Genomic DNA, 24,935 nt, shown 5'->3' with positions numbered 1-24,935 from the left:
TGCATAACCGTGAATATTGTGCAACAAGAAATTTATCAAAACGTTTTTTTATGGTGATTATATGTAGGACTATTTCATTTTTGCTCTGGTATCTTTCAACAGGTCTTTCTCGTACTAAGAATCCAGACTTTGATCAAGGAGCATCATGTCCTCCACGGTAAGAGTTAAATTATGTTTACCTAGAACAATGTTTAGTAGGAACAGGAAAGGGCTAGATTGATTTCACCCTAATTGTTGTGTTCATGGTGATCAAAAGCCAAACGATCTTATGTAATAACATTATGACAGAAATATAGATCTGGGCATTAATAAGGTACTTAATAAAAGCCTTTGGAATGCCCACCTACACTCATCCAAACAGGCCCAGCCTGAAAAATAGGTTTGTCATCTGGTTGGTCAAAATTATGCCTGACACTAATGTTATTAATGTGGAAGAAAAATATATAAATACTGTATATGAAGGCAGTTTTTCCTCTAATAAAACCCTAGCTGAAATCAGCAGGTGGTAGATGAGCTTTGTTATAATTCTGATCTGCTAGATATTTCTAAAAACCCTGTCCAGTGCACACACAGGGGGTTATCAAAATCTGTTTTTCTCTGATCTTTTTAATTCATTTTTTCACAAATCACACAATTTTTTTCTGACTTATTCCCGTAAAGCCTGAATTTTTCAAATTTTTGACCAAAAAGTCTAAAATAGTCGGATTTTTGGACTAATTCCAGTGCAGACCACAGAAACTTCCAGATAGGACAGAGATGTCTTCCATTGACTTTATATACAACCTCAGCAGGTCTGAGATGCTGGATTTTCGAATACTGACTTTTTCCATCCTCGGGGTATAAGAAATACACAAATTTTTCGAGATTTATTATACTCCGAAGCTGCAAAAATTCAGAATCTGAAAATCTGCCATCTCAAACCTGCCAAGGTCATGTATAAGTCAATGTCCCTTTTACAATTTGATATTGTGATCTGCACTGGGTTTCGTCCAATAATCAGAAATATTCTGGGATTTCGGGCGATAACCTGAAAACATTTGAAGAGATTTTGGTATCAAATCCAAAAATTGGTGTACGATTCGAGTTTTCGCTCGATTTTATCAAGTTTTTACCAGGCCAGACTTTTATTGATAAATAAGATAAAATCAAGCTTGGTTTCATAAAATACAGTATGAGATTAATTCGAGTTTTAGTAAATAACCCCCTAAAATGAAAAATGCTGTCATTTTTGTGCCTGATGCAATTTCTTTGCTCCTTCAAGTTGTTGGAATTACCTTGCTTTGGAACAATCTTTACACCTATTATCGTGTAGGGGAACTCCACAAAAACATAACTGAAGCTTTTTGAAAAGTAAACATAATTTCAAGCAACTTTGCAATATGCAGCAATTTAAAAATATGCAGACTTTTTGTGATTTTTAATGGTTTCTGACAGTTCCCTAAGCCTAGCCCCCTGCTCTTCTGAGATCTCTCTTTTGCTGAGATGGCTGACTACTGTTACTTTATATCAACAGCCAGCTGTCCTCAGCCTGCATCATCCAGACCCCACAATTCTCTGCACACATGATTTCAATAACGAAAGGAACATCACAGTGCAATGCATCGTGGGTTATGTAGTTCCTGCATGCTGTCTGTAAGCTGTGGAGAAGTTGTTACAATTTGTAACATCAGTGTTTAGTCCCTCCTTCTCTGCCAGGATTTCAAATGATGCAGAAAGAAAAGAACTGTTAAACAGCTGGATTGCAGCATAGAAAATGGCATTTATTCATACTTTTTAAAGAAACAAGTAACTGTGATGGGTATATTAGGGGTTTCTGTGTTATGTGGGCCTCTTTATCAAATTTTGGTTTGGAAGCCAGGGTTCCCCTTTAACAATTTGGCTGTAATGTTCATTCACCCAGATTGCATATCCACATGACGGTAATGAGTGTGAGAAGCAGGAAAATAAAAAAAAGCAAAAACCATTCAGTTACTAGCACACAATATATAGTGGGATGTGGGCCAAGGTATGCCGAGACTCTAACGCCTACTCTTTTGAGATATTTATAAGCTCACTAAGCAATGCCGGGGGAAGCATGACTCAGAGGGGACTAGAAGGAAACTATATATCCAGCTTTACCACCATATCATTTAGTAAGCCTTCTTATATTGCCCAAGACATGTTCCAGAATTTAGAATAATATACCTTGACATGACTTCCTAGCAGGGTCCACCCTTTAAATCATTGTAAGATAGATGGAGGACATTATGAAAGTGGCTCATTGTAGATATTGTCACTAATGACTAATTTTTGAGATTTTTTTGAATGAGGGTATGTAGTGAGTTTATATCAGGGTAGAGGTTGCATAAAGTTCTTGCTGGCTTGTGATATCAGTGCAGTACATGGGCAGAGATTGGCACCTCAGTAGACTAGGACCAGTCACAGAGCAGCGATATTATCACTGATTATATTGAGTGATAAGAGTAACTAGTCAATACTGTAGAAGGCCTGATGTGCCAAGTGCAGGAACGAGGAATGTGTTAAACACACACAATTTTTATTATTACACCTCCAAAAAGTGGCCATGTTGTTGGCCTTTTTAGCTTCAGTTATATTTTGTGGCCATTTCTAGGGATGTAGCGAACGTCGGAAAAAAAGTTCGCGAACATATTCGCGAACTTGCGCAAAAATGCGAGCGGTTCGCGAACGGTTCGCGAACCCCATAGACTTCAATGGGAAGGCGAACTTTAACATCTAGAAAAGACATTTCTGGCCAGAAAAATGATTTTAAAGTTGTTTAAAGGGTGCAACGACCTGGACAGTGGCATGCCAGAGGGGGATCAAGGGCAAAAATGTATCTGAAAAATCTGCCTGTGTGTGCTTGGAAGAGATAGTGTAGGGGGAGAGCTGTTAGTGATTTCAGGGACAGATGATAGTAAGCTTGCTGGCTAGTAATCTGCTTGATACTGCTCTGTATTGGAGGGACAGAAGTCTGCAGGGATTTGAGGGACATTTTAGCTTAGGTAGCTTTGCTGGCTAGTAATCTACTGTTCTCTTTAAACAACTGCCATACGTTGACCTTGTAGGCATTGTTTGCCCAGTTTTTTTGGACGCAGCCACTGAAGCACAGTTGCCAGAAAAAATATGCCATATAAATGCTGAAAATAGTCATTTTTCGCCATACGTTGACCTTGTAGACATTGTTTGCCCAGTTTTTTTGGACGCAGCCACTGAAGCACAGTTGCCAGAAAAATTATGCCATATAAATGCTGAAAATATAAATTTTTTTGGTTGCAGCCACTGAAGCACAGAGGCCAGAAAAATTATGCCATATAAATGCAGAAAATATGCATTTTTTTGGTCGCAGCCACTGAAGCACAGTTGCCAGAAAAATTATGCCATATAAATGCTGAAAATATAAATTTTTTTGGTTGCAGCCACTGAAGCACAGAGGCCAGAAAAATTATGCCATATAAATGCAGAAAATATGCATTTTTTTGGTCGCAGCCACTGAAGCACAGTTGCCAGAAAAAATATGCCATATAAATGCTGAAAATAGTCATTTTTTGCCATATACGTTGAGTCAACGTATGGCAAAAAATTACTATTTTCAGCATTTATATGGCATATTTTTTCTGGCCTCTGTGCTTCAGTGGCTGCGGCCAAAAAAACTGGGCAAACAATGCCTACAAGGTCAACGTCGTTGACCTTGTAGGCATTGTTTGCCCAGTTTTTTTGGCCGCAGCCACTGAAGCACAGAGGCCAGAAAAAATATGCCATATAAATGCTGAAAATAGTAATTTTTTTGGTCGCAGCCACTGAAGCACAGTTGCCAGAAAAATTATGCCATATAAATGCTGAAAATATAAATTTTTTTGGTTGCAGCCACTGAAGCACAGAGGCCAGAAAAATTATGCCATATAAATGCTGAAAATATAAATTTTTTTGGTTGCAGCCACTGAAGCACAGAGGCCAGAAAAATTATGCCATATAAATGCAGAAAATATGCATTTTTTTGGTCGCAGCCACTGAAGCACAGTTGCCAGAAAAATTATGCCATATAAATGCAGAAAATATGCATTTTTTTGGACGCAGCCACTGAAGCACAGTTGCCAGAAAAAATATGCCATATAAATGCTGAAAATAGTCATTTTTTGCCATACGTTGACCTTGTAGACATTGTTTGCCCAGTTTTTTTGGTTGCAGCCACTGAAGCACAGAGGCCAGAAAAAATTAAACCAGTAGGGTTTGCACCCTAGTTTGTAACGGTGGCGGAGGGAGGAGGAGGACGCTAAAGGACAGCTGTGTGTGGAGTCATGAGGCTTGAAGAGAAGGACAGCTGCATAGAAGTCAGAACAAGTCTTCCGGCGTGCAGTAACCCTCCGAGATCCACCCCTCATTCATTTTAATAAAGGTCAGGTAATCGACACTTTTGTGACCTAGGCGAGTTCTCTTCTCAGTTACAATCCCTCCTGCTGCACTGAAGGTCCTTTCTGAGAGCACACTTGAGGCTGGGCAAGACAAGAGGTTCATGGCAAATTGTGACAGCTCTGGCCACAGATCAAGCCTGCGCACCCAGTAGTCCAGGGGTTCATCGCTCCTCAGAGTGTCGATATCTGCAGTTAATGCCAGGTAGTCCGCTACCTGCCGGTCGAGGCGTTCTTTGAGGGTGGATCCAGAAGGGTTGTGGCGCTGCCTTGGACAGAAAAACATTTGCATGTCTGACGTTACAGACTGGCCAAAGGGCTTTGTCCTTGCAGGTGTGCTCGTGGCAGGATTACTGGCACCTCTGCCCCTGGAATGTTGATGAGTTCCTGAAGTGACATCACCCTTAAAAGCATTGTACAACATGTTTTGCAGGCTGGTTTGTAAATGCCGCATCTTTTCGGACTTGTGGTATGTTGGTAACATTTCTGACACTTTATGCTTGTACCGAGGGTCTAGTAGCGTTGCGACCCAGTACAGGTCCTTCTCCTTAAGCCTCTTGATACGGGGGTCCTTCAACAGGCATGACAGCATGAAAGACCCCATTCTCACAAGGTTGGATGCAGAGCTATCCATCTCCGCTTCCTCATTATCAAGGACTGCATCATCCACGGTCTCCTCCCCCCAGCCACGTACAAGACCAGGGGTCCCCAAAAGGTCACCACTAGCCCCCTGGGAAGCCTGCTCCTGTTGGTCCTCCTCCTCCTCCTCCACAAAGCCACCTTCCTCCTCTGACTCCACTTCTGGCACCTCTCCCTGCGTTGCAGCAGGTGCCTGGGTTCGTTCTGGTGATTCCGACCAGAAATCGTGCGCTTCCAGCTCCTCGTCACGCTGGTCTACAGCCTCATCTGTCACTCGTCGCACGGCACGCTCCAGGAAGAAAGCGAAGGGTATTAGGTCGCTGATGGTGCCTTCGGTGCGACTGACCATATTTGTCACCTCTTCAAAAGGTCGCATGAGCCTGCAGGCATCGCGCATAAGCACCCAGTAACGGGGGAAAAAAATCCCCAGCTGTGCAGATCCAGTCCTACCACCCAGTTCAAAAAGGTACTCGTTGACGGCCCTTTGTTGTTGCAGCAGACGTTCCAACATAAGGAGCGTTGAATTCCAGCGAGTCTGGCTGTCAGAAATCAAACGCCTGACTGGCATGTTGTAGCGCTGCTGAATGTCAGCAAGGCGTGCCATGGCTGTGTAGGAACGTCTGAAATGGGCCGACACCTTTCTGGACTGGGTGAGAACGTCCTGGAATCCTGGGTACTTGGAGACAAAACGTTGGACTATTAAATTTAACACATGTGCCATGCAGGGCACATGTGTTAAATTGCCTAGTCTCAACGCTGCCAACAGATTGCTTCCATTGTCACACACCACTTTTCCGATCTGCAGTTGGTGTGGGGTCAGCCACCGATCGGCCTGTGACTGCAGAGATGACAGGAGTACAGATCCGGTATGGTTTTTGCTTTCCAGGCACGTCATCCCCAAGACAGCGTGACAACGGCGTACCTGGCACGTCGAATAGCCTAGGGGGAGCTGGGGGTGCACAGGTGTGGAGGAGGAGAAGGAGGACCCAGCAGCAGAGTAAGAAGAAGAAGAAGACGAGGTAGAGAGCGATGGAGGAGTAGAGGTGGTGGCAGAACCGCGTGCAATCCGTGGCGGTGACACCAACTCCACTGTTGTTGTTGAGCTACCCATTCCCTGCTTCCCAGCCATTACCAAGTTCACCCAGTGGGCAGTGTAGGTGACATACCTGCCCTGACCATGCTTGGAGGACCATGCGTCAGTAGTCATATGGACCTTTGGCCCAACACTAAGTGACAGAGATGCGGTAACTTGGCTCTGCACATGGTGGTACAGGTGTGGTATTCCCTTTTTAGAAAAAAAATTGCGGCTGGGTACCTTCCACTGCGGTGTCCCAATTGCTACAAATTTGCGGAAGGCCTCAGAGTCCACCAGCTGGTATGGTAAAAGCTGGCGGGCTAAGAGTGCAGACAAGCCAGCTGTCAGACGCCGGGCAAGGGGGTGACAGTCAGACATTGGCTTCTTACGCTCAAACATGGCCTTCACAGAAACTTGGCTGGTGGCAGATGACTGGGAATGGGAACAGGTGGTCAAGGTGGAAGGCGGAGTGGAGGGTGGTTCAGACGGGTCAAGGAGAGCAGAGGTAGAGCAGTAAGATGCTGGACCAGAAGGAGTGTGGCTTTTAGTTTGCCTGTTGCCTTTGAGGTGTTGCTCCCAAAGTGCTTTGTGCTTGCCGCTCATGTGCCTTCGCATAGAAGTTGTACCTATGTGGCTGTTGGGCTTACCAAGGCTCAGTTTCTGACTGCACTCATTGCAAATTACAATGCTTTTGTCAGAGGCACACACATTAAAAAAATCCCACACTGCTGACTTTTTGGAAGTGTGCGATCTGGCGGTAACAGTAGAAGTTGGCGGAGTTGGCGGTATTGGCGGCAATGGCGGGTGCGTTGGCCGGCTGAACACAGGTGCCGATACATGTTGTTGCCCTGCTGATCCCTGCGGGCTGTCCTCCCTGCTTCTTCTAAGTCTTATTCTCCTACTGCCTCTCTGACTCTCCGTCTCTCCATCTGAACTACCCTCCTCTTGCTCTCTTCTACTAGGCACCCACAAAACATCAATCTCCTCATCATCATTCTCCTCAGATGCATCAATTTCTTCTGACACATCACAGAAGGAAGCAGCAGCGGGACCTCCTCCTCATCACTCATTATGTCCATCTCTATCGTGTTCTCTGCCAGAATTAAATCTGGTGTAAGGTCCTCATCTCCTTCATCTTCTTCTGGCAATAATGGTTGCGCATTACTCAGTTCAAGAAACTCATTGGAAAATAACTCCTCTGACCCAGTGAAGAAGGGGCACCGGTGGTGGAGGAAGTGTTACGTGGGGTGGCCATAGCAGTGGAGGATGAGGAGGATGTTGTGGTAAAGTTAGAAACGGTAGAGGATGGGGTGTGCTGTGTAAGCCAGTCAACTACCTCTTCAGCATTTTGGGAGTTCAGGGTCATTGGCTTTTTAAAACTGGGAAAATTTGCTAGGGCCACAGGATTGCATAGCAGCACGGCCCCTAGCACGGCCTCTGCGTGGCGGCCTGCCTTTGCCTGGCATTATTTTAAAAAAACAACACAACAACAAAACTCAGTTGGTTTTTTCTGGAAACGATAATACACACAGCTAGATGGCGGGTTGAAGAAAACAGTGTGCAAATAATGCCTACAAGGTCAACGTATACACTACTACAGCGGTGGATACGGATTACGTAAAATATATGAATGCTGCTTGAAAAAAAGTAACTCAAGTGGTTTTTCTAGAGACGATAATATTATCAATATTTAGACAAAATGTGAACAAGCTCACACAGCTCGATGGCGGGTTGAAGAAAACAGTGTGCAAATAATGCCTACAAGGTCAACGTATACACTACTACAGCGGTGGATACGGATTACGTAAAATATATGAATGCTGCTTGAAAAAAAGTAACTCAAGTGGTTTTTCTAGAGACGATAATATTATCAATATTTAGACAAAATGTGAACAAGCTCACACAGCTCGATGGCGGGTTGAAGAAAACAGTGTGCAAATAATGCCTACAAGGTCAACGTATACACTACTACAGCGGTGGATACGGATTACGTAAAATATATGAATGCTGCTTGAAAAAAAGTAACTCAAGTGGTTTTTCTAGAGACGATAATATTATCAATATTTAGACAAAATGTGAACAAGCTCACACAGCTCGATGGCGGGTTGAAGAAAACACTGTGCAAATAATGCCTACAAGGCCAACGTATACACTACTACAGCGGTGGATACGGATTACGTAAAATATATGAATGCTGCTTGAAAAAAGTGACTCCGGTGTTTTTTCTGGAGACGGTAATATTATGGATATTTAGACAGAATGGGAACAAGGTCACACAGCTCGATGGCGGGTTGAAGAAAACAGTGTGCAAATAATGCCTACAAGGCCAACGTATACACTACTACAGCGGTGGATACGGATTACGTAAAATATATGAATGCTGCTTGAAAAAAGTGACTCCGGTGTTTTTTCTGGAGACGGTAATATTATGGATATTTAGACAGAATGGGAACAAGGTCACACAGCTCGATGGCGGGTTGAAGAAAACAGTGTGCAAATAATGCCTACAAGGCCAACGTATACACTACTACAGCGGTGGATACGGATTACGTAAAATATATGAATGCTGCTTGAAAAAAGTGACTCCGGTGTTTTTTCTGGAGACGGTAATATTATGGATATTTAGACAGAATGGGAACAAGGTCACACAGCTCGATGGCGGGTTGAAGAAAACAGTGTGCAAATAATGCCTACAAGGCCAACGTATACACTACTACAGCGGTGGATACGGATTACGTAAAATATATTATGGCTGCTTGAAAAAAGTCACTCGGTGTTTTTTCTGGAGACGGTAATATTATGGATATTTAGACAGAATGGGAACAAGGTCACACAGCTCGATGGCGGGTTGAAGAAAACAGTGTGCAAATAATGCCTACAGGGCAAATAATGCCTAAAAGGTCAACTTATACACTACTACAGCGGTAGTAAAATAAAAAAAAGTAAAATAAAAAAAAAATGAATATTAAAAAAAAAAATTAAAGTTGGTGCTGCTGAACTACTAGGAGCAGCAGATTAGCACACCAGTCCCACTCCCCAACACTGCTAGACTAATAGCACTGGGCTCTTATAGTAGTAGTAGTAGTAGTAGTAGTAAAACAACAAAAAATAAATAAAAGCAGTCCTTACAAGGACTACTGTTATTGCAGCAGTCAGCAGATGAGATCAGAAGCAGGACAGCTGCCCACTGCAGCTACATACAGAGCACTGCAGTAGAAGGTAGATTACTAGCCAGCAAAGCTACCTAAGCTTAAATGTCCCTCAAACCCCTGCAGACTTCTGTCCCTCCAATAACAGAGCAGTATCAAAACGATTACTAGCCAGCAAACTTTCAACTGTCCCTGAAATCACTAACAGGCAGCAGCTCTCTCCTACACTATCTCTTCAGCACACACAGGCAGAGTGAAAAAACGCTGCAGGGCTTCGGTTTTTATAGGGAAGGGGAGTGGTCCAGGGAGAGCTTCCTGATTGGCTGCCATGTACCTGCTGGTCTGGGGTGAGAGGGCAAAAAAAAGCGCCAACAATGGCGAACCCAAAATGGCGAACGTCGCGCGACGTTCGCGAACTTCCGGCGAGCGCGAACACCCGATGTTCGCGCGAACAAGTTCGCCGGCGAACAGTTCGCGACATCTCTAGCCATTTCTACTACAGGTATGAGATCTTTCCATGATTTGGATCTTAATACCTTAAGTCTACTAGAAAATCATGTAAACATTAAGGGGCAGATTTACATAGGGTGGAATATCGAGGGTTAATTAACCCTTGATATTCGACTGCCGAATGTAAATCCTTCGACTTCGAATATCGAAATCGAAGGATTTAGCGCAAATCGTTTGATTCGAAGGATTTTAACCCATCGATCGAACGATTTTTCTTCGACCTAAAAATTGATAGAAAGCTTATGGGGACCTTCCCCATAGGCTAACATGGCACCTCGGTAGGTTTTAGGTGGCAAAGTAGGGGGTCGAAGTTTTTTTAAAAGAGACAGTACTTTGACTATCGAATGGTCGAATAGTCGAACGATTTTTAGTTCGAATCGTTCGATTCAAAGTCGAAGTAGTAGTCGAAGGTCGAAGTAGCCAATTCGATGGTCGAAGTAGCCAAAAAAAACATTTGAAATTCGAAGTTTTTTTTATTCTATTCCTTCACTCGAACTAAGTAAATGGGCCCCTTAATGAACCCAATAGTCTGGTTTTGCTTCGAATGAGGATCAATTTTATCTTAGGTTGGTTTAAGTACAAAGTACTGTTTTATTATTACAGAGAAAAATTTAATTTGAATGAATTTTTTAAAATCTGGATTATTTGTTAAAATAGAGTCTATGCGAGATGGCCTTTCCTTAATTTGGAGTTTTCTGGATAACGGGGTTTCCGGATAATGGATCCCATACCTGTAGTGTTTTTCTTGAAATTAATGTATACTGAAATTAGCCAGTGTGTATAGCTGTAAATATAGATAAATTCTGCTTAAAGGAAAACTATACCCCCCAAACAATGTAGGTCTCTATTAAAAGATACTGAGTAAAACAGCTCATGTGTAAAACCCTGCTTCATGTAAATAAACCATTATCATAATAATATACTTTTTTAGTAGTATGTGCCATTGGGTAATCATAAATAGAAAATTGCCATTTTAAAAAATAAGGGCCGCCCCCTGGGATCGTAAGATTCACTGTGCACACATACAAACCACATGTAAGGTCACATGAGCCAATTAACAGACAGAGTTCTGCCTTTTGCTTCCTCACTTCTTCCTGTTACAGTTAGTGTTGTAGTATTTCTGGTCAGCTGATCTCTGAGGCAGCACAGATAGAGTCACAAAATGGTGGTTCAAGGCAAGAGATGTAAAAGGGCAATATTTATGTAAATATATATTCCAGTTTGGTAAGATTCTTTAATATGTCATTCAATTTGATATAAACTATCTGTTGCCTAAGTATTCATTTTGGGGGTATAGTTTTCCTTTAAGGATAGACCTGCATCATGGCCCTTACATGACCAACTGTTAAAAGCCACAGAGAAATTTTCATTTCTCTCATTGCAGGTTTACCCTGGCTTTATACATGAGCCATCAAAGGATAACCTTTATATAGACTGAAAATATTTCCACATTCCAACTTTTCACTACATATCTAAACATTAATTAGTGTTAGCTATTTGTAAATGTAATCTCGACTGAGCAGAGGATTAGTTTAGCTCAGGGGTCAGCAACCTTTACTTTAACAAAAGAGCCATTTTGCCCCCTCTTCCACTAAAGAAAAATAGCCTGGAGCCACAAAACATAACACAGATTATAAACTTTTAAAAATGTTAACCTTTTTTAAATTTTAACTGTTACAGCAACAGAATACAACAAACAGAAGTGCAGTGTGTATGCGTAGGCCCACTTTGAAATAAATTAAACACTGAATAGCCCTATTAAATGCTAGTGTTCTCATCTGTTTAATGTAAAGTCTGTTTCTGAAGTTCAATACTGATCTTCCCTCTATTGTCTTGAGTTTGTAACCGCGGTAAGGACCACGATGAATCATCTTGCTGCTGCTCGGTCTTGCCCGTCACTCCTGGGACGTCTATATAGTTCTCACACCTGCTGGCGGCTTCCTGAGTGTGCGACTGCAGTAAGCTAACTGTTAACTTACCCCGGTAACACACTCAAGCAGCCGCCAGGTACGAGGGCTGTATAGCCGACCTGATAGGCAAAGCCGCAAGGCAGAGCCGCAGCAAGCAGGATAAAGAGCCGCATGAGGTTGCCTATCCCTGGTTTACCTATTTCTTACATCTGGGCTGAACTCTTGAAAGAATGCAATAAAAGTATGCTGGTCCAGTTGACTTAAAGGTGAACCACCCCTTTAAAGGAGAATTGTAATTTTCTGGTGCCTTGGCAAAGTATTCAGACTATTGGCAAGTTCTCTGATTTTATTTAATGAAAAATCCTACAATTTCTCAGATGGATTGAAGGATTTGGCTGCACCTATTTGTTCTTAGACCATTTTCGTATTAGTTTAACTTTGAAATAATTACCCATTTGAATGAGGAACATGTACAGATTTACAAATCTGGCACCCCTAGGTACAATTCGTCTCCTCTGCATCCTCTTCATGTGTGTGCATGCATACGTTGTCACACGTTGGGTCCGGAGCACTAACACTGGTGATTGGCATGTGGGAAAGCTTGCAAATCTCCAGTGCTGATAACCAATTAAAAGGCAGATGAGCAGCATGCCGCCCCATGTAATTCTCCCTCCCTAGGCCCTCCTGTTGCTTTACCACAAATCCGGGCCTGATGATGAAATTTGGAGACGTATACGTTTTTAGTAGACTGAAATAGGTTATTTTTCAATATTTTTCTGGATTTTTGCAACAGTTTCTCTTCCAGTTTTAACAAGATGCTTAGTCCATGCTGATGAAAAAAATATTACAGCAAAAAGCTGGATCACACCTTACTTTCTGAATGATCATTGTTCCGGCCCTGTTGTTTTCCTAAATCTTTTCCCACAGTTTATAGGGGGTTTTAAAAATGTATTACTGTGGCCACTTAACTTGTATTTATGAAACCAGTGTTTTTGTTGGGGCCATATATCTATCTTTCCATGCAGGCAACTTTTTGCTGTCCCTGCAGGAGCTCTGTCCGGGGCAGATATTTCCCTTGTCTTGTTCCCAAGCTTACTAAGGGCTTATAAACAATGGATATACATTATCTGAGCCTCTACTATATTGACCATATTGATACCATATGAATGGCTATGGGAACCTTCTGTTCTACTCCAAACTCCAGCTTGTCTTCACTTCGTCATAATTGGGCAGCAGGGTTAAAATTGGCCAAACTATCTAACAAAATTTGGGTATGTATGACCCTCTGAAGTTACTGTATGTTGGATGACCTTGTATGGCCTTAGTTTAAGCCACTTTTGCTGCCGTGACTTGCTATGTTAAGGCATCAAAAATCCTTAAATTCCCTACACAAGTGAAGAAAATAATTCAAGCACTGTGTCTTTTCACACTGGAAAAGGAATAAACAAGCTAATGATTCAGAATTTCTTAGAGCAGTTACAGGGTAAAGTTGAAACTGATGTAGAACTTAATATCTAACTTAAGGTGATGTGCTATAGTTGTGTAGTTCTATTCTGCTACTGCTGGAAAATCTAGCACTCATTTTCTTCCTTGTGGAGAACAGGTACACTATGATTTGGCATCATATAACAGCCATGGGAACTTCCCTGATCTGATATCACACACACAGAGGAAAGGTTGATCGGTTTATTTGCAAGACATTGTAGCTTTAAATAACCATGATGCATACAGCCTGTCAGCCAGGTGCCATTTTACATATTTCAAATGGTTTTTATTTCTGAGCTGCGGGGGGGGGGGGATTCCCACTTATGTGGCAGTTTCTTCAGAGTGCTCAGAAGAACTCCCTTTGGCTTTCTGTGCCCTGAGAAGAGCACGCTTTGTTCTTTACAGCCCTGACAAGGACCCCCTTTTCTTCTACACCCTAAATAGGTGCGCTTTTCTGCCACTGGGGAACCCTACTGACTTTTCACACACAGTAATATGTGGGAGCTTGCAGCACCTTGCTTTCACTCTGCTGCTTCTCCCTCACATAAACACTTCCTTCATGTCAGCTCACAGGGGTGGGGACTCCTCCCCCTTCTCACACAGAACAACACAGAGGAGAGACAAGTATACATAGCTCCCCTACACCAGCGTGTAGCAAATGCTTGGCAGGTTTAAGCTGGCCACAGACGCAAAGAGTACGATCGGACTTCCCCATCTCCCGATCTGCCACTAACCATTCAGATCAAAGTCTTACCATTCCGATCAAATAAAGTACAAAAGAACAGATCAGCCGATATTCTGCCCCTGACAGCAATTGTACGTTATGTCCGACCAAAGCTAGTGACAGTCTCTCTCTCTGAAAATCGTATGATCGGCAATACATGCAGAGATATTATCGGCAGCCGACATAAATCTTTTAACCTGTCCGATCGACCAAACGGCCGATCTCCGCCGGAAAAAAAATGTTGTGACTCTCCACACACGGTCCGAAAATCGTATGAATCCTCGATTCGTACGAACAGATCTTTGCCAGCTTTAGTGAAGCAAACCACTAATTTTGTGAATTTTCGCCACAGGAAAATTCTGTGATGATTTGTAAAATGCATTGAAGTCAATTCAACTAGTCATGTTACATCTTTCTACTTTATAATAGTACTTGTATTGAACACACAAATCGGATGCATGGATCAAGGATTTGTGTACAGTCATGCATTCAAGTTGCAGCTTGTGTCCTACTTTAAAGGGGTGAAATGGTAACCCTAAAGGTGGCCATACACTATTAGATCCACTCATTTAGGGAATTCGCTATGCCCACTAACAGCTGATCGATATCGGGTGAATCCGAACGTTCGGCTCTGGGTTTACAATTGGATTACAATGCTGAGAATGGGCGCCAACGGGTTGCAGGACTGCATCAACTAGCCGATGTGGCCCTGGATCGTAGAAAAAAAACAAACTTGACCAATCGATATCTGCCCGATTTGTGGCCTGATATCGATTGGGAGGACCCGTCGGGAGCCCCCACACATGGGCAGATAAGCTGCTGAATCAGTCTAAAGGACCGATATCGGCAGCTTTATTCTTCCCATGTATGGCCACCTTAAGTTAAAAGGACTCATTTACTGATGGTTAGAGCGAACAGTTCGCAAACTTCGAACACCCGCTAAAATCGTTCGAATCGAACGATCGAAGGATTTTAATCGTTCGATCGAACGATTTTCATTCGAATCGAACGATCGAAGCATTCGATCGAATGCTTTTCATTCATTCGAATGCTTACAATCGTTCGATTTTTAGCGGTCGAAGGAATTAGAATGGTCGAACGATTTGTATTCTAATCGAACGCGAACTCAAAATGCGAACGTCGCGCGACGTTCGCGAACGGTCGAAGTTCGCGCGAACAAGTTCGCCGGCGAACAGTTCGCTACATCCCTAGTGAGCTATAAACTTTAACAGTGGCGAATTAAAGATAACTTGAACAGATTATCTGAAAAACCTGGACACATGGAATTAGCAGGGCTGAACTAATTTTATCCAGTTTAGGTTCAGCCAGTTTGTGACCTGTGTAGCTCGGCAAACAGTATTTCTTAGCAGTGTCCATGATTTTTTTTAGAATAGGCATTCAAATAGCATAGAAAATAGTAGAATTTATGTTCTATTTATATAAACAAGTATAATTCCCTTTAATAACGGTTAAAGGGATTTCCTGCCAGTTAGATAGCTGCCATTTTCTGTTTACCCAAATCGCCTTTTTTTTTGTCAATAGGTTAGTACATGGAACAGCCAAATTCTGTCCAAATTCGACTTAGAATGTATACACCAAAACAATGAAGCTCATTACAGATTCTTCCTTTAAACTAAGTCCGCTAATGCCCCTTCATGCAGCAGTTTTGTCCTATTAACAATGAAAGCCTACCTTGTGGGTCCTTTGTTTTACAATCAAGTATATAAAAAGGATCCCAGAATCAGACAGTAGCCTGGAAACACAAGAACAAAGTCTTAATTATATTTATTCTCAGTGCAGAGATAGTCTGTTTCTATGGCTCTACATGGAGATTCAGGAATTCATTAAAGGGACAATATACTAAATAAATATTCATTCTGAAAGTGATACATGCTTTGTTGTGACTTATATTTCTCATTAGAACAATACTTTGAGGACTTTGTTCAGTTACTATAGCCCTGTAATGCCAAGCAAGAGACATCATCATGGGTTCTATTTCATTCGAGCCTATGGATGAAGGTTTTGCTTCTCCAGAGCAAATAGTATTGTATCACAACTAGAATTCTTATTATACGTTATGTATACATTGCGGTGTCATTTTTCTTCAACATGAACTGCGAACAGGCAGTTTAAAAAGGCTCCATATGTGTTAATATGTTTTTCTTTGCATTCTTGGCTCTTACTCCTGAAACAGTGTTGCTAACCAGCTGGTTAAATGGACAGTATACCTTCTTGTTCTACATGGGATGTCTGAATAGAGCTTGTGCCACACATACCATTTGTCTATTCTTTTAATCACAATAAAAACATTTTATTATTTCTTCAGCTAAATAGGCTAAACAGGGTAACTGAAGCCATTCCTCATTGGTCATTGTTAGGTAATAATTAGATTACCAGTATACAACCGCCTCCATTCATCTTTTGTTGTGCCTGTTTCGTTAGCAGAAGTCTATTATGCCAGGGCTTAGAACAATGGTAAATGGTAAGATTTGTCAACAAATAGCCTGAAAATAACTTGCCATAGCATAACATTAGGATTGCTGCAATTAAAGCATTTTACTCACGACAATCTGTCTTAATCGCAGGAAAATTTCCCACGATTAAGCTAGATTGCAGTGACTAATATGTTTTAAGTGCGGTGATGCTAATGTTATGCTATTGCAAGTCATTTCTGCCTGTGCTTTCTCCACGGGAGGAGAAAAGGCGACTTGCTCCCATGCATACATGATTGGCACATATATACAGTATCAGTGCAAGTGTAAGCTCCACATTGAATATAGGGCAGTTGTGTAATGGAGTGAAAAGCGGATGAAAACCCCCTAGTAAACTAATGGGAGTTACAGGGTTTTTTCTATGGCTTGGTTCAGCTGTAATTGAGCTACATGGTTATTGGTTGGGATGGGGCAGCACAGCAGCTGAAGGGTTAAATGGAGATTAGGATTGGTGGAGGGTCCCTGAAGGGGGGAGGTATAAAAGGTGAACCAGGTAAGTTACCTGCATCTTTGATCTTCAGTGACGGCTCCTTCAAAGAATCCCCACCCTCCCTCCCGGATGAATTTATATTATATTATAGTTATATCTTATATTAAACATAAAAAAATTGTAACAATTTGTAGAGTGTTGAGGCATAGAGGGAGTATAAATTATTTTGTTAAAACCCTGGCTGTTGCATGGCAGGAAATTACGCAAAGGGTCCATTTAATGAATCAGAGTTTGGGTATCTGTTTTGAAATAGAGTTGTTTTTTCTGAATTTCAATTTCTGTAAATTATTAAATAATCAATAAACAAGTTGCCGCCTTGCACCATCAATCAATCTGTGTGTCATTTTATATATGTTGGTTGGCATTGGGGGAGTATAAGACTTACCTTTCCCATGGCAAGCATAAGAGACCACACATTTACAGATTCATAGGGCAGCATTGTCTGTGATTGTAAATGGCCCTATTTAAAATGAGGTCTGACAACCACCAAAATCGCACATATACACATAAAGCAAGAAAGTCAAAAAAGGCCTAACGCCTTGAACTCCTGCAATGTACATGTATATATTTTCTGGAAATAGATATGTACTGATTGTTTATAAAGAAGCAATATCATGGTCCTGAAAAATATATTGTAAATTTTAAATTCTAACCGTTTGAAGTTTATCTCTAGAAAATTGAAACTGATGGGTATACAATGACTTTCCTGTTGCAGGGTTATACTATACCCAGTGGTTGTAATTCACCAACTAGTCCTCTGTTTTTCTATTTACCTTGGACATAAAGTGCTCTTGCTATCACACACTGACCTAATAGATCAGTAATGTGAATGGAAAACAGCCCTGTGGCTAATCTACAATGACTCGAATTGAAGCAAATACATAAACATGATGAAAGAAGGCCATTCGGTTGATTTTCGTGCACAAGAAAAAATAATAGTAAAGCTGTTATGCTATGTCAAGAAGTTTGAACGGATTAGAGAGAAATTGCACAAATGAGAGTTGCAGTATTTTAAGTTAGTAGGACATCAACATGGGAAAGGAGAGAGATCGGTGAAGGAAGTTGTTGATCAAACCAACAAGCATTTATTAGATTAAAATAAATCTTCCCATACTGAGCTGTCGCACGTACCTCTCCAGGGTTACAAAAGGTTTGGTTGAATGTTTTGTGTAGAGGTCAGGTTCATCTGTGTTCTTTCCATGTCTTGTGTTTCCTTCTCGGGTAACATGGGAAGGTGAAAAAGTTGAAAGAACTTGGAGACCCATATACGTCTCTTCTTGCAAGGGAAGTTGAATATAAATGAGACAAGGGGCTCAGGACTAAGCGTTATATGGTATCCCAGCACATAGTGAAAGTTGATATCCATGAATATTTAAAGTGAGTGCTATGGATTGTTGTTTACTAACATACAGTTGTCTGCTAAAATAGGGTGGCCGTTATCGAGGATCAATAAAAGATTTCCCAGACTTTGATTCCAATCAGGATGCAGAAACTCTCTACAAGGCAATGAAAGGATTTGGTAAGTAAACAGTATTATACATTCATATATAAATCTCCACTTCCTGGGCCAGCCCTACCTAAGGAAACACAGACTGGATGTCCCATAAGACGCCTGATGTGATTTCCATGGAGGGTGTGTTTAGAGATGCGAAAAAAAGAAGTTACAGAGACTTGAGTTATAAATATTAAACTCTGAATGTGTAAACAACAATATAAATAACTTATAATTGCATTATCAGATTTAGCAGGTGCTGATTCCCCTATCTCATCCACTATTAAGTCTTCATTAGCCATTACCACTGGTGACATAAAGAAACCCACATAACACAGAAACCCCTAATATATCCATAACAGTTACCCGTTTTTCAAAAAGTATGAATAAATGCTATTTTTCATGCTGAAATCAGTTGCATCATTTGAAATCCTGGCAGGGAAGGAGGGACTAAAACACTGATGTTACAAATTTTAATAACTACCGTATATACTCGAGTATAAGCTGACCTGAGTATAAGCCGAGGTACCTAATTTTTCCTACGAAAACTGGGAAAACTTATTGACTTTACTTTACTTTATAACCAACAGAGGGCGCACTGTTATTCTTTCATATAATCAACAGATGGCACTGTGTGATATTGCAGTCACTGTTATTCTTTCATATAACCAACAGAGGGCGCACTGTTATTCTTTCATAAAAACCAACAGAGGGCATTGTGGGATATTGCAGTCTCTCCCCAAGTGAACTGTTGGTATAGGAATGATTAAAAGTGACTGCAATCTCAGCTACTGCCCGCTGACCCATTTTGGATGCTGAAAAACTCGGCTTATACTCGAGTATATACGGTACTCCACAGCTTACAGACAGCATGCAGGAACTACATAACCCAAAATGCATTGCACTGTGATGTTCCTTCCCATATAAAAATTATGTGTGCAGGGAATTGTGGGGTTTGGAGGATACAGTCTGAGGACAGCTGGCTGTTGATACAAAATAACAGTAGTCAGTCAGCTCAGCAAAGTAGTCAGATCAGCAGAGATCAGCAGGAGAGCAGGGGGCTAGGCTTAGGGAACTGTCAGAAACCATTAAAAATCATGAAAAATCTGCAAATTTTTTAAATGATGAATATTGCAAAGTTGCTTGAAATTATGTTTACTTTTTAAAAAGCTTAAGTTATGTTTTTGTGGAGTTCCCCTTTAACCTCTTCTGTTGCCTGTAAAACAAAGAAAGCCTTATTCCGTTTCTTCTTCATGATTTATGTAAAGCCACTGTTAGCGAACAACTTCAGATATTTACTTTCTGAAGAGCTAACGTTTCCCTCTCAGTGCATTATTTAATACATTGCTCAACAATTTAGTGTTATTGACATTTCAAATTCCCAGTTTAAACTATTAGTTTTCGAGGCAGAAGAACATTAATAATGTCTGAGTTTCCACAAATAACATTAAATAAAAAGACGTGTAACATGAAAATAATTTATTACAAGAAGCAGATATGGCCCAACACACAGTTTGACGATATTTAGTTTATATATGTGCATGTTTAGACATGTATAAATTGCAGATTAATGAATTCTTATTTGAAGTTCATAGGATATATATTTCCTAAGCACTTTAAACTGACAGATATTGGCTACATGTAAAATATTTGTGATTAACTCTCAGCTCAAGTCAAGTTTCTATAGAGTTTTAACAGATGAAGTGTGATTACAAAACCCAAGCTGCAAATTGTAAACTTTCCAGCTGCAAATAAAACTGACAGCTCCTTTTGACCTTATTTTAAATAACCAGTGTCAAGTCTTGGTGACCTTGCATACCACAACTTATCACAGTACAAAATGTGTCTGTGTTGGCTGCTTTGTCTAACTTCTAACTGAAATCTCTATAACTGTAATGCACAATACATAATATAACAATAATAACAATTAGGAAAGTTACTACCTCTTTATGAATATGTCATATTTTATAATACATACTATATATAATTACATACACACACAGACACACACACACTATATATACATATATATATATATATATATATATATACACACAATATATTTATTTAATTATGTATATGTATATGTCATATTACTTGTCACAATTACAGTTCTAATCATAATCACTTTAAATGAACAGTAACAACAAATAATGAAAATGTTTTAAAGTAATGAGAATATAATGTACTTTTGCTTTGTGCTGGTACAACTGATGTGTTTGCATCAGAAACACTACTACAGTTTATATAAACAAGCTGCTGTGTAGCCATAGGGGCAGCCATTCAATGATGAACAAGGAGAAATGGCACAGCTGATAACAAATAAGCTCTGTAGTATACAATGGGATACTACATTGCGTATCTGATCTTTAATGGCTGCCCCCATTGCTACAAAAATGGATTTTTTTTAACCATTTGGGGTATAGAGTCCCTTAACAATGCATCTTTACCCTGAACCACAAATCCTTCCAGCCCAAAGTGCTAATCAAAATGGTGTATGGAACTAGAGTCACATGATATGTTAATAAGATACATAGGTCATGTGTCTAGCAGCTTGTGTTGATACAACAACTGTCTTTTAGGGCAGCGGCACATGGGAAGATTTGTTGCCCACGGCTGTGGGCGACAAATCTTATGAAAATGCCTCTCCATTGCCAATAATTGAAATTGCTGGAGGTATGCCCAACTTACTGTATCGCTAAATTGCCCAAAGTTGCCTCCTTATAGTGTCTTAGTAAAGCTAATTATCACTATTGTCTATTTTGGAGCTGTAACTAGCAGCTCTGTGTCTTCACCCTCTGTCCTGAGCTATCTGTTTTTGATTTAGCTGTCTAATTTCCCATTGTCTCAGGGATTGGGGAAACCCCTTTTTTAGAAATTTATCTCATTGTCTATGTGGTAATGATCACTTAACATGAACATTGGCTGTTCCTTTGTATATAAATTGGTGTTGATGCACCTTATTTATGTCAGATACAAACCTGAGAAGGGATAACGTATCCCCCTCCATAAGAGGAATACGTCATTGATGTACCTCATCCACATCTCACAATACTGATATAATATGTGTAGAAAAAGATTTTCTCAAACCAGTCCATAAGGGCATTAGCATATGGGGGTAATGTACTACACTACACTACACTACATACGTCTAATTCTATAAAATTCTTTTTTAAGGGGGCATTCTAAAAAATTCCCAATATATCCCTCAAATAGGACTTGGTACCCTAAACAAGAGGATCCAGAACTCTGTCTAGCATTTCTGCCATAGGACATAATGCCAAATCCAACCCCAGATATCATATGTCATCACAGGGGTTTGACAGGGTCCTTATGTATCTTTGGAAGAATGTAAAACACTAGAATAACTGGGTGCTCCATGTACAAAAGATGTGCAATATCTGTATCAATAACATGCAACTCCAGATCTTTATTTAAAGGGGTTGTTCACTTTCCAAACATTTTTTTCAGTTCAGTTGTTTTCAGATTGTTCTCCAGTAATAAAGACTTTTTTCAGTTGCTTTCCATGTTTTTTTTATTTTTTTTCCAAAACTGAAGTTTAAAAGAGTTTACCTTTGAATTAACGTTTCCTATGGTGTAGAGTGTGAGCATAGAGCAGCTCTCCTGTTTGGAATTTCAGCCATATGGTTGCTAGGGTCCAAATTATCCTAGCAACCATGCATTGATTTGAATAAGAGACTGGAATATAAATAGGACTTGGTACCCTAAACAAGAGGATCCAGAACTCTGTCTAGCATTTCTGCCATAGGACATAATGCCAAATCCAACCCCAGATATCATATGTCATCACAGGGGTTTGACAGGGTCCTTATGTATCTTTGGAAGAATGTAAAACACTAGAATAACTGGGTGCTCCATGTACAAAAGATGTGCAATATCTGTATCAATAACATGCAACTCCACATCTTTATTTAAAGGGGTTGTTCACTTTCCAAACATTTTTTTCAGTTCAGTTGTTTTCAGATTGTTCTCCAGTAATAAAGACTTTTTTCAGTTGCTTTCCATGTTTTTTTTATTTTTTTTCCAAAACTAAAGTTTAAAAGAGTTTACCTTTGAATTAACTTTTCCTATGGTGTAGAGTATGAGCATAGAGCAGCTCTCCTGTTTGGAATTTCAGCCATATGGTTGCTAGGGTCCAAATTATCCTAGCAACCATGCATTGATTTGAATAAGAGACTGGAATATAAATAGTAGAGGGGCTGAATAGAAAGATGAGTAATAAAAAGTAGCACTCGTAATACATGTGTAGCCTTACAGAGCATTTGTTTTTGTAGATGGGGTCAGTGACCCCCCATTTGAAAGCTGATAAGAGTCAGAAGAAGAAGGCAATTAATTCAAAAACTATAAAAAGTAAATAATGAAGGCCAATTGAAAGGTTTCTTATAATTAGCCATCCTATAATATACTAAAAGTTAACTGAAAGGTGAATGTTATTTCTGGTGAACTGAAAACAACTAAACTGAAAAGAGTGTTGGAAGGTGAGCAATCTCTTAAACAAATCTTTTTTTTTTCTCTATTGATACTAAATGTTGGATTCTACTCAGTTTATAATATATAATATTATCTCCTAGTTGGCTATACAAATTTGTGCAGTAATCCTTAGTCTCCATCGCTATGATGATTCCAACCTTGTCGGCTGATTATAGTCAGATCAATTATTCGATATACAATGGAAAACATGGAGAGAAATTGAATGTGACCCACCACCAAGACTGAAAAATACACCAAAATGGCCATCGCATTGGCATCCTAGTGATAATGCTTCCTCTACTTCTCTTCAAAAAAAAGCAGTTTAAAATATATATATATACATATACACTAAAACAGGTCTAAATAAGATTTACACATTCTTATTCTCTTTAAAACACATAAAACACATAAAGATTTACACATTCTAATTCTCTTTATGTGTTTTATTTACAGGTAGCGATAAAGAAGCCATCTTGGATCTTATTACATCCCGCAGCAACCACCAGCGCATCCAGATAACTCAGGCATACAAATCCTTGTATGGAAAGGTAACATGGAAATACAGTATATTTATGTCCTTAATGCTGCAGATCATATAATCCACTGTGCTAACACTGAAACAATGCATCTTGCCCTCAATAAAAAAGATATGCCCTTATATCACTGAGCAGTACTCAGTGGAGCAGAGGAGCACTGCAGTTAACTCCTGTGAAGGCTCTACATGAGAAATGCTCCAACTAGCATGGGTGAGTGAGGTGTATTGTTTCAAAAAACATGGTACTGCATGCCTCTTTTTTGTACTTTGCACCTTGTCCATACCGGCAGAGCCCTAATAGCTGCAATTTTGCTTATATTCTCATCCAGTCATTAATAAGAGAACCACAACCAGTGAGTTAATCCAGTTTATATTATAATACATAGTGACATTGTACCACACCAGGTTGACACCTCTGGTGTCTTCCTTTATTCCTTTATAGCTCATGATGATGGTCTGATAGCCACAATAGGCTCATTGTTGGGCCAAGCCCATTGCCACATAGTAGGGTCATAGCTAGAGGCAAAAAAATGCTATTGTGAATCTGTGTCAGTTCCCCCTTCCGTATTACATATGATAATAAACACGGAAATAGCCATGGAAGCTTATATTAGCCGTTGTTCCATTTAAACTCGGAATATGTGTTTTTATTTATAACAGGATCTTATTGATGACCTTAAATATGAACTCACAGGCAAGTTTGAGAGGCTAATTGTTGGACTGATGCGCCCCCTTGCTTATTTTGATGCCAAAGAAATCAAGGATTCCCTGGCTGTGAGTATCTGCTATATTTATTTTTGTTAGCTAATAATAATTCAACTGGTATTCATTAATTTCTCCCTATATCATATAAATAGCAACTGACCCATCTGCCATACTGCCATTTCTTGAGAGTAAACAGTAGATCACGTTAGGTGGTAGAAACTGCTCAATGCTTTGCTTTGAGCTAACTTGTCTAAAGGGGACATAACCCCTCCATAACTTACTTTTGAGCCTCCAAGGTCTCCAAGGTAGGCATCCTATATTTCATTACAAGTGCAAAAACATTCTCTAGAAAGAATCAACTTTAGCAGTATTTTATCAATAGTCTTGCTGTTAAATAAAATTGGGAGATTAATGCAAAACATCAGCGTGCCAATATTACACTATAGTGAAACAAGGTGTTTGTTGATTGCAGCAACGAATGTGTAATTGTGTGCCTGCAGTGTAGGTAAGATTCTGACTGGATTATCATTTTGCATAAAGTGGGCCTTTGGCCTTGCTGATCTGGGCAAAAGTTTTATTGTGTAATATTGATTTAGGAATACATTCCCAATATTATAGGACTACAACTTTCAGCTTGTTGACTGCTGATAAAATATTCAAGCTTTAATGCCTTCAAATTACTAACTAACGAAAAAAGAAAAGTAGGAAACCCCTCTTCTGACTAATAATTCAATGGTTCACTTCTAAAAATCTAAATTCAAAATTCATCCACTTGCTGGATACTTTTAATTAATTATATGAATGCGTGATCTTAAAAATATAAATAGTGAGT

At 40.1% G+C, this 24,935-nt stretch overlaps 1 protein-coding gene across 1 annotated transcript in view; it reads left to right on the top strand.

The window, feature by feature from the left end:
* The window catches only part of anxa6.L (annexin A6 L homeolog), a gene marked incomplete at its 5' end in the record, with an annotated part of 51,926 nt that overhangs the window by 6,388 nt on the left and 20,603 nt on the right, over nt 1–24,935 (top strand). Inside the window, 4 exon segments of the mRNA NM_001092378.1 lie at nt 103–157; nt 18,309–18,399; nt 23,317–23,411; nt 24,059–24,172. Of these exon segments, the coding sequence (NP_001085847.1) occupies nt 146–157; nt 18,309–18,399; nt 23,317–23,411; nt 24,059–24,172 (312 nt within the window).

This window comes from Xenopus laevis, chromosome 3L (assembly GCF_017654675.1).
Source record: "Xenopus laevis strain J_2021 chromosome 3L, Xenopus_laevis_v10.1, whole genome shotgun sequence".
NCBI classification, from domain to species: domain Eukaryota; kingdom Metazoa; phylum Chordata; class Amphibia; order Anura; family Pipidae; genus Xenopus; species Xenopus laevis.
This window is presented reverse-complemented; position numbering and strand designations above follow the sequence as displayed.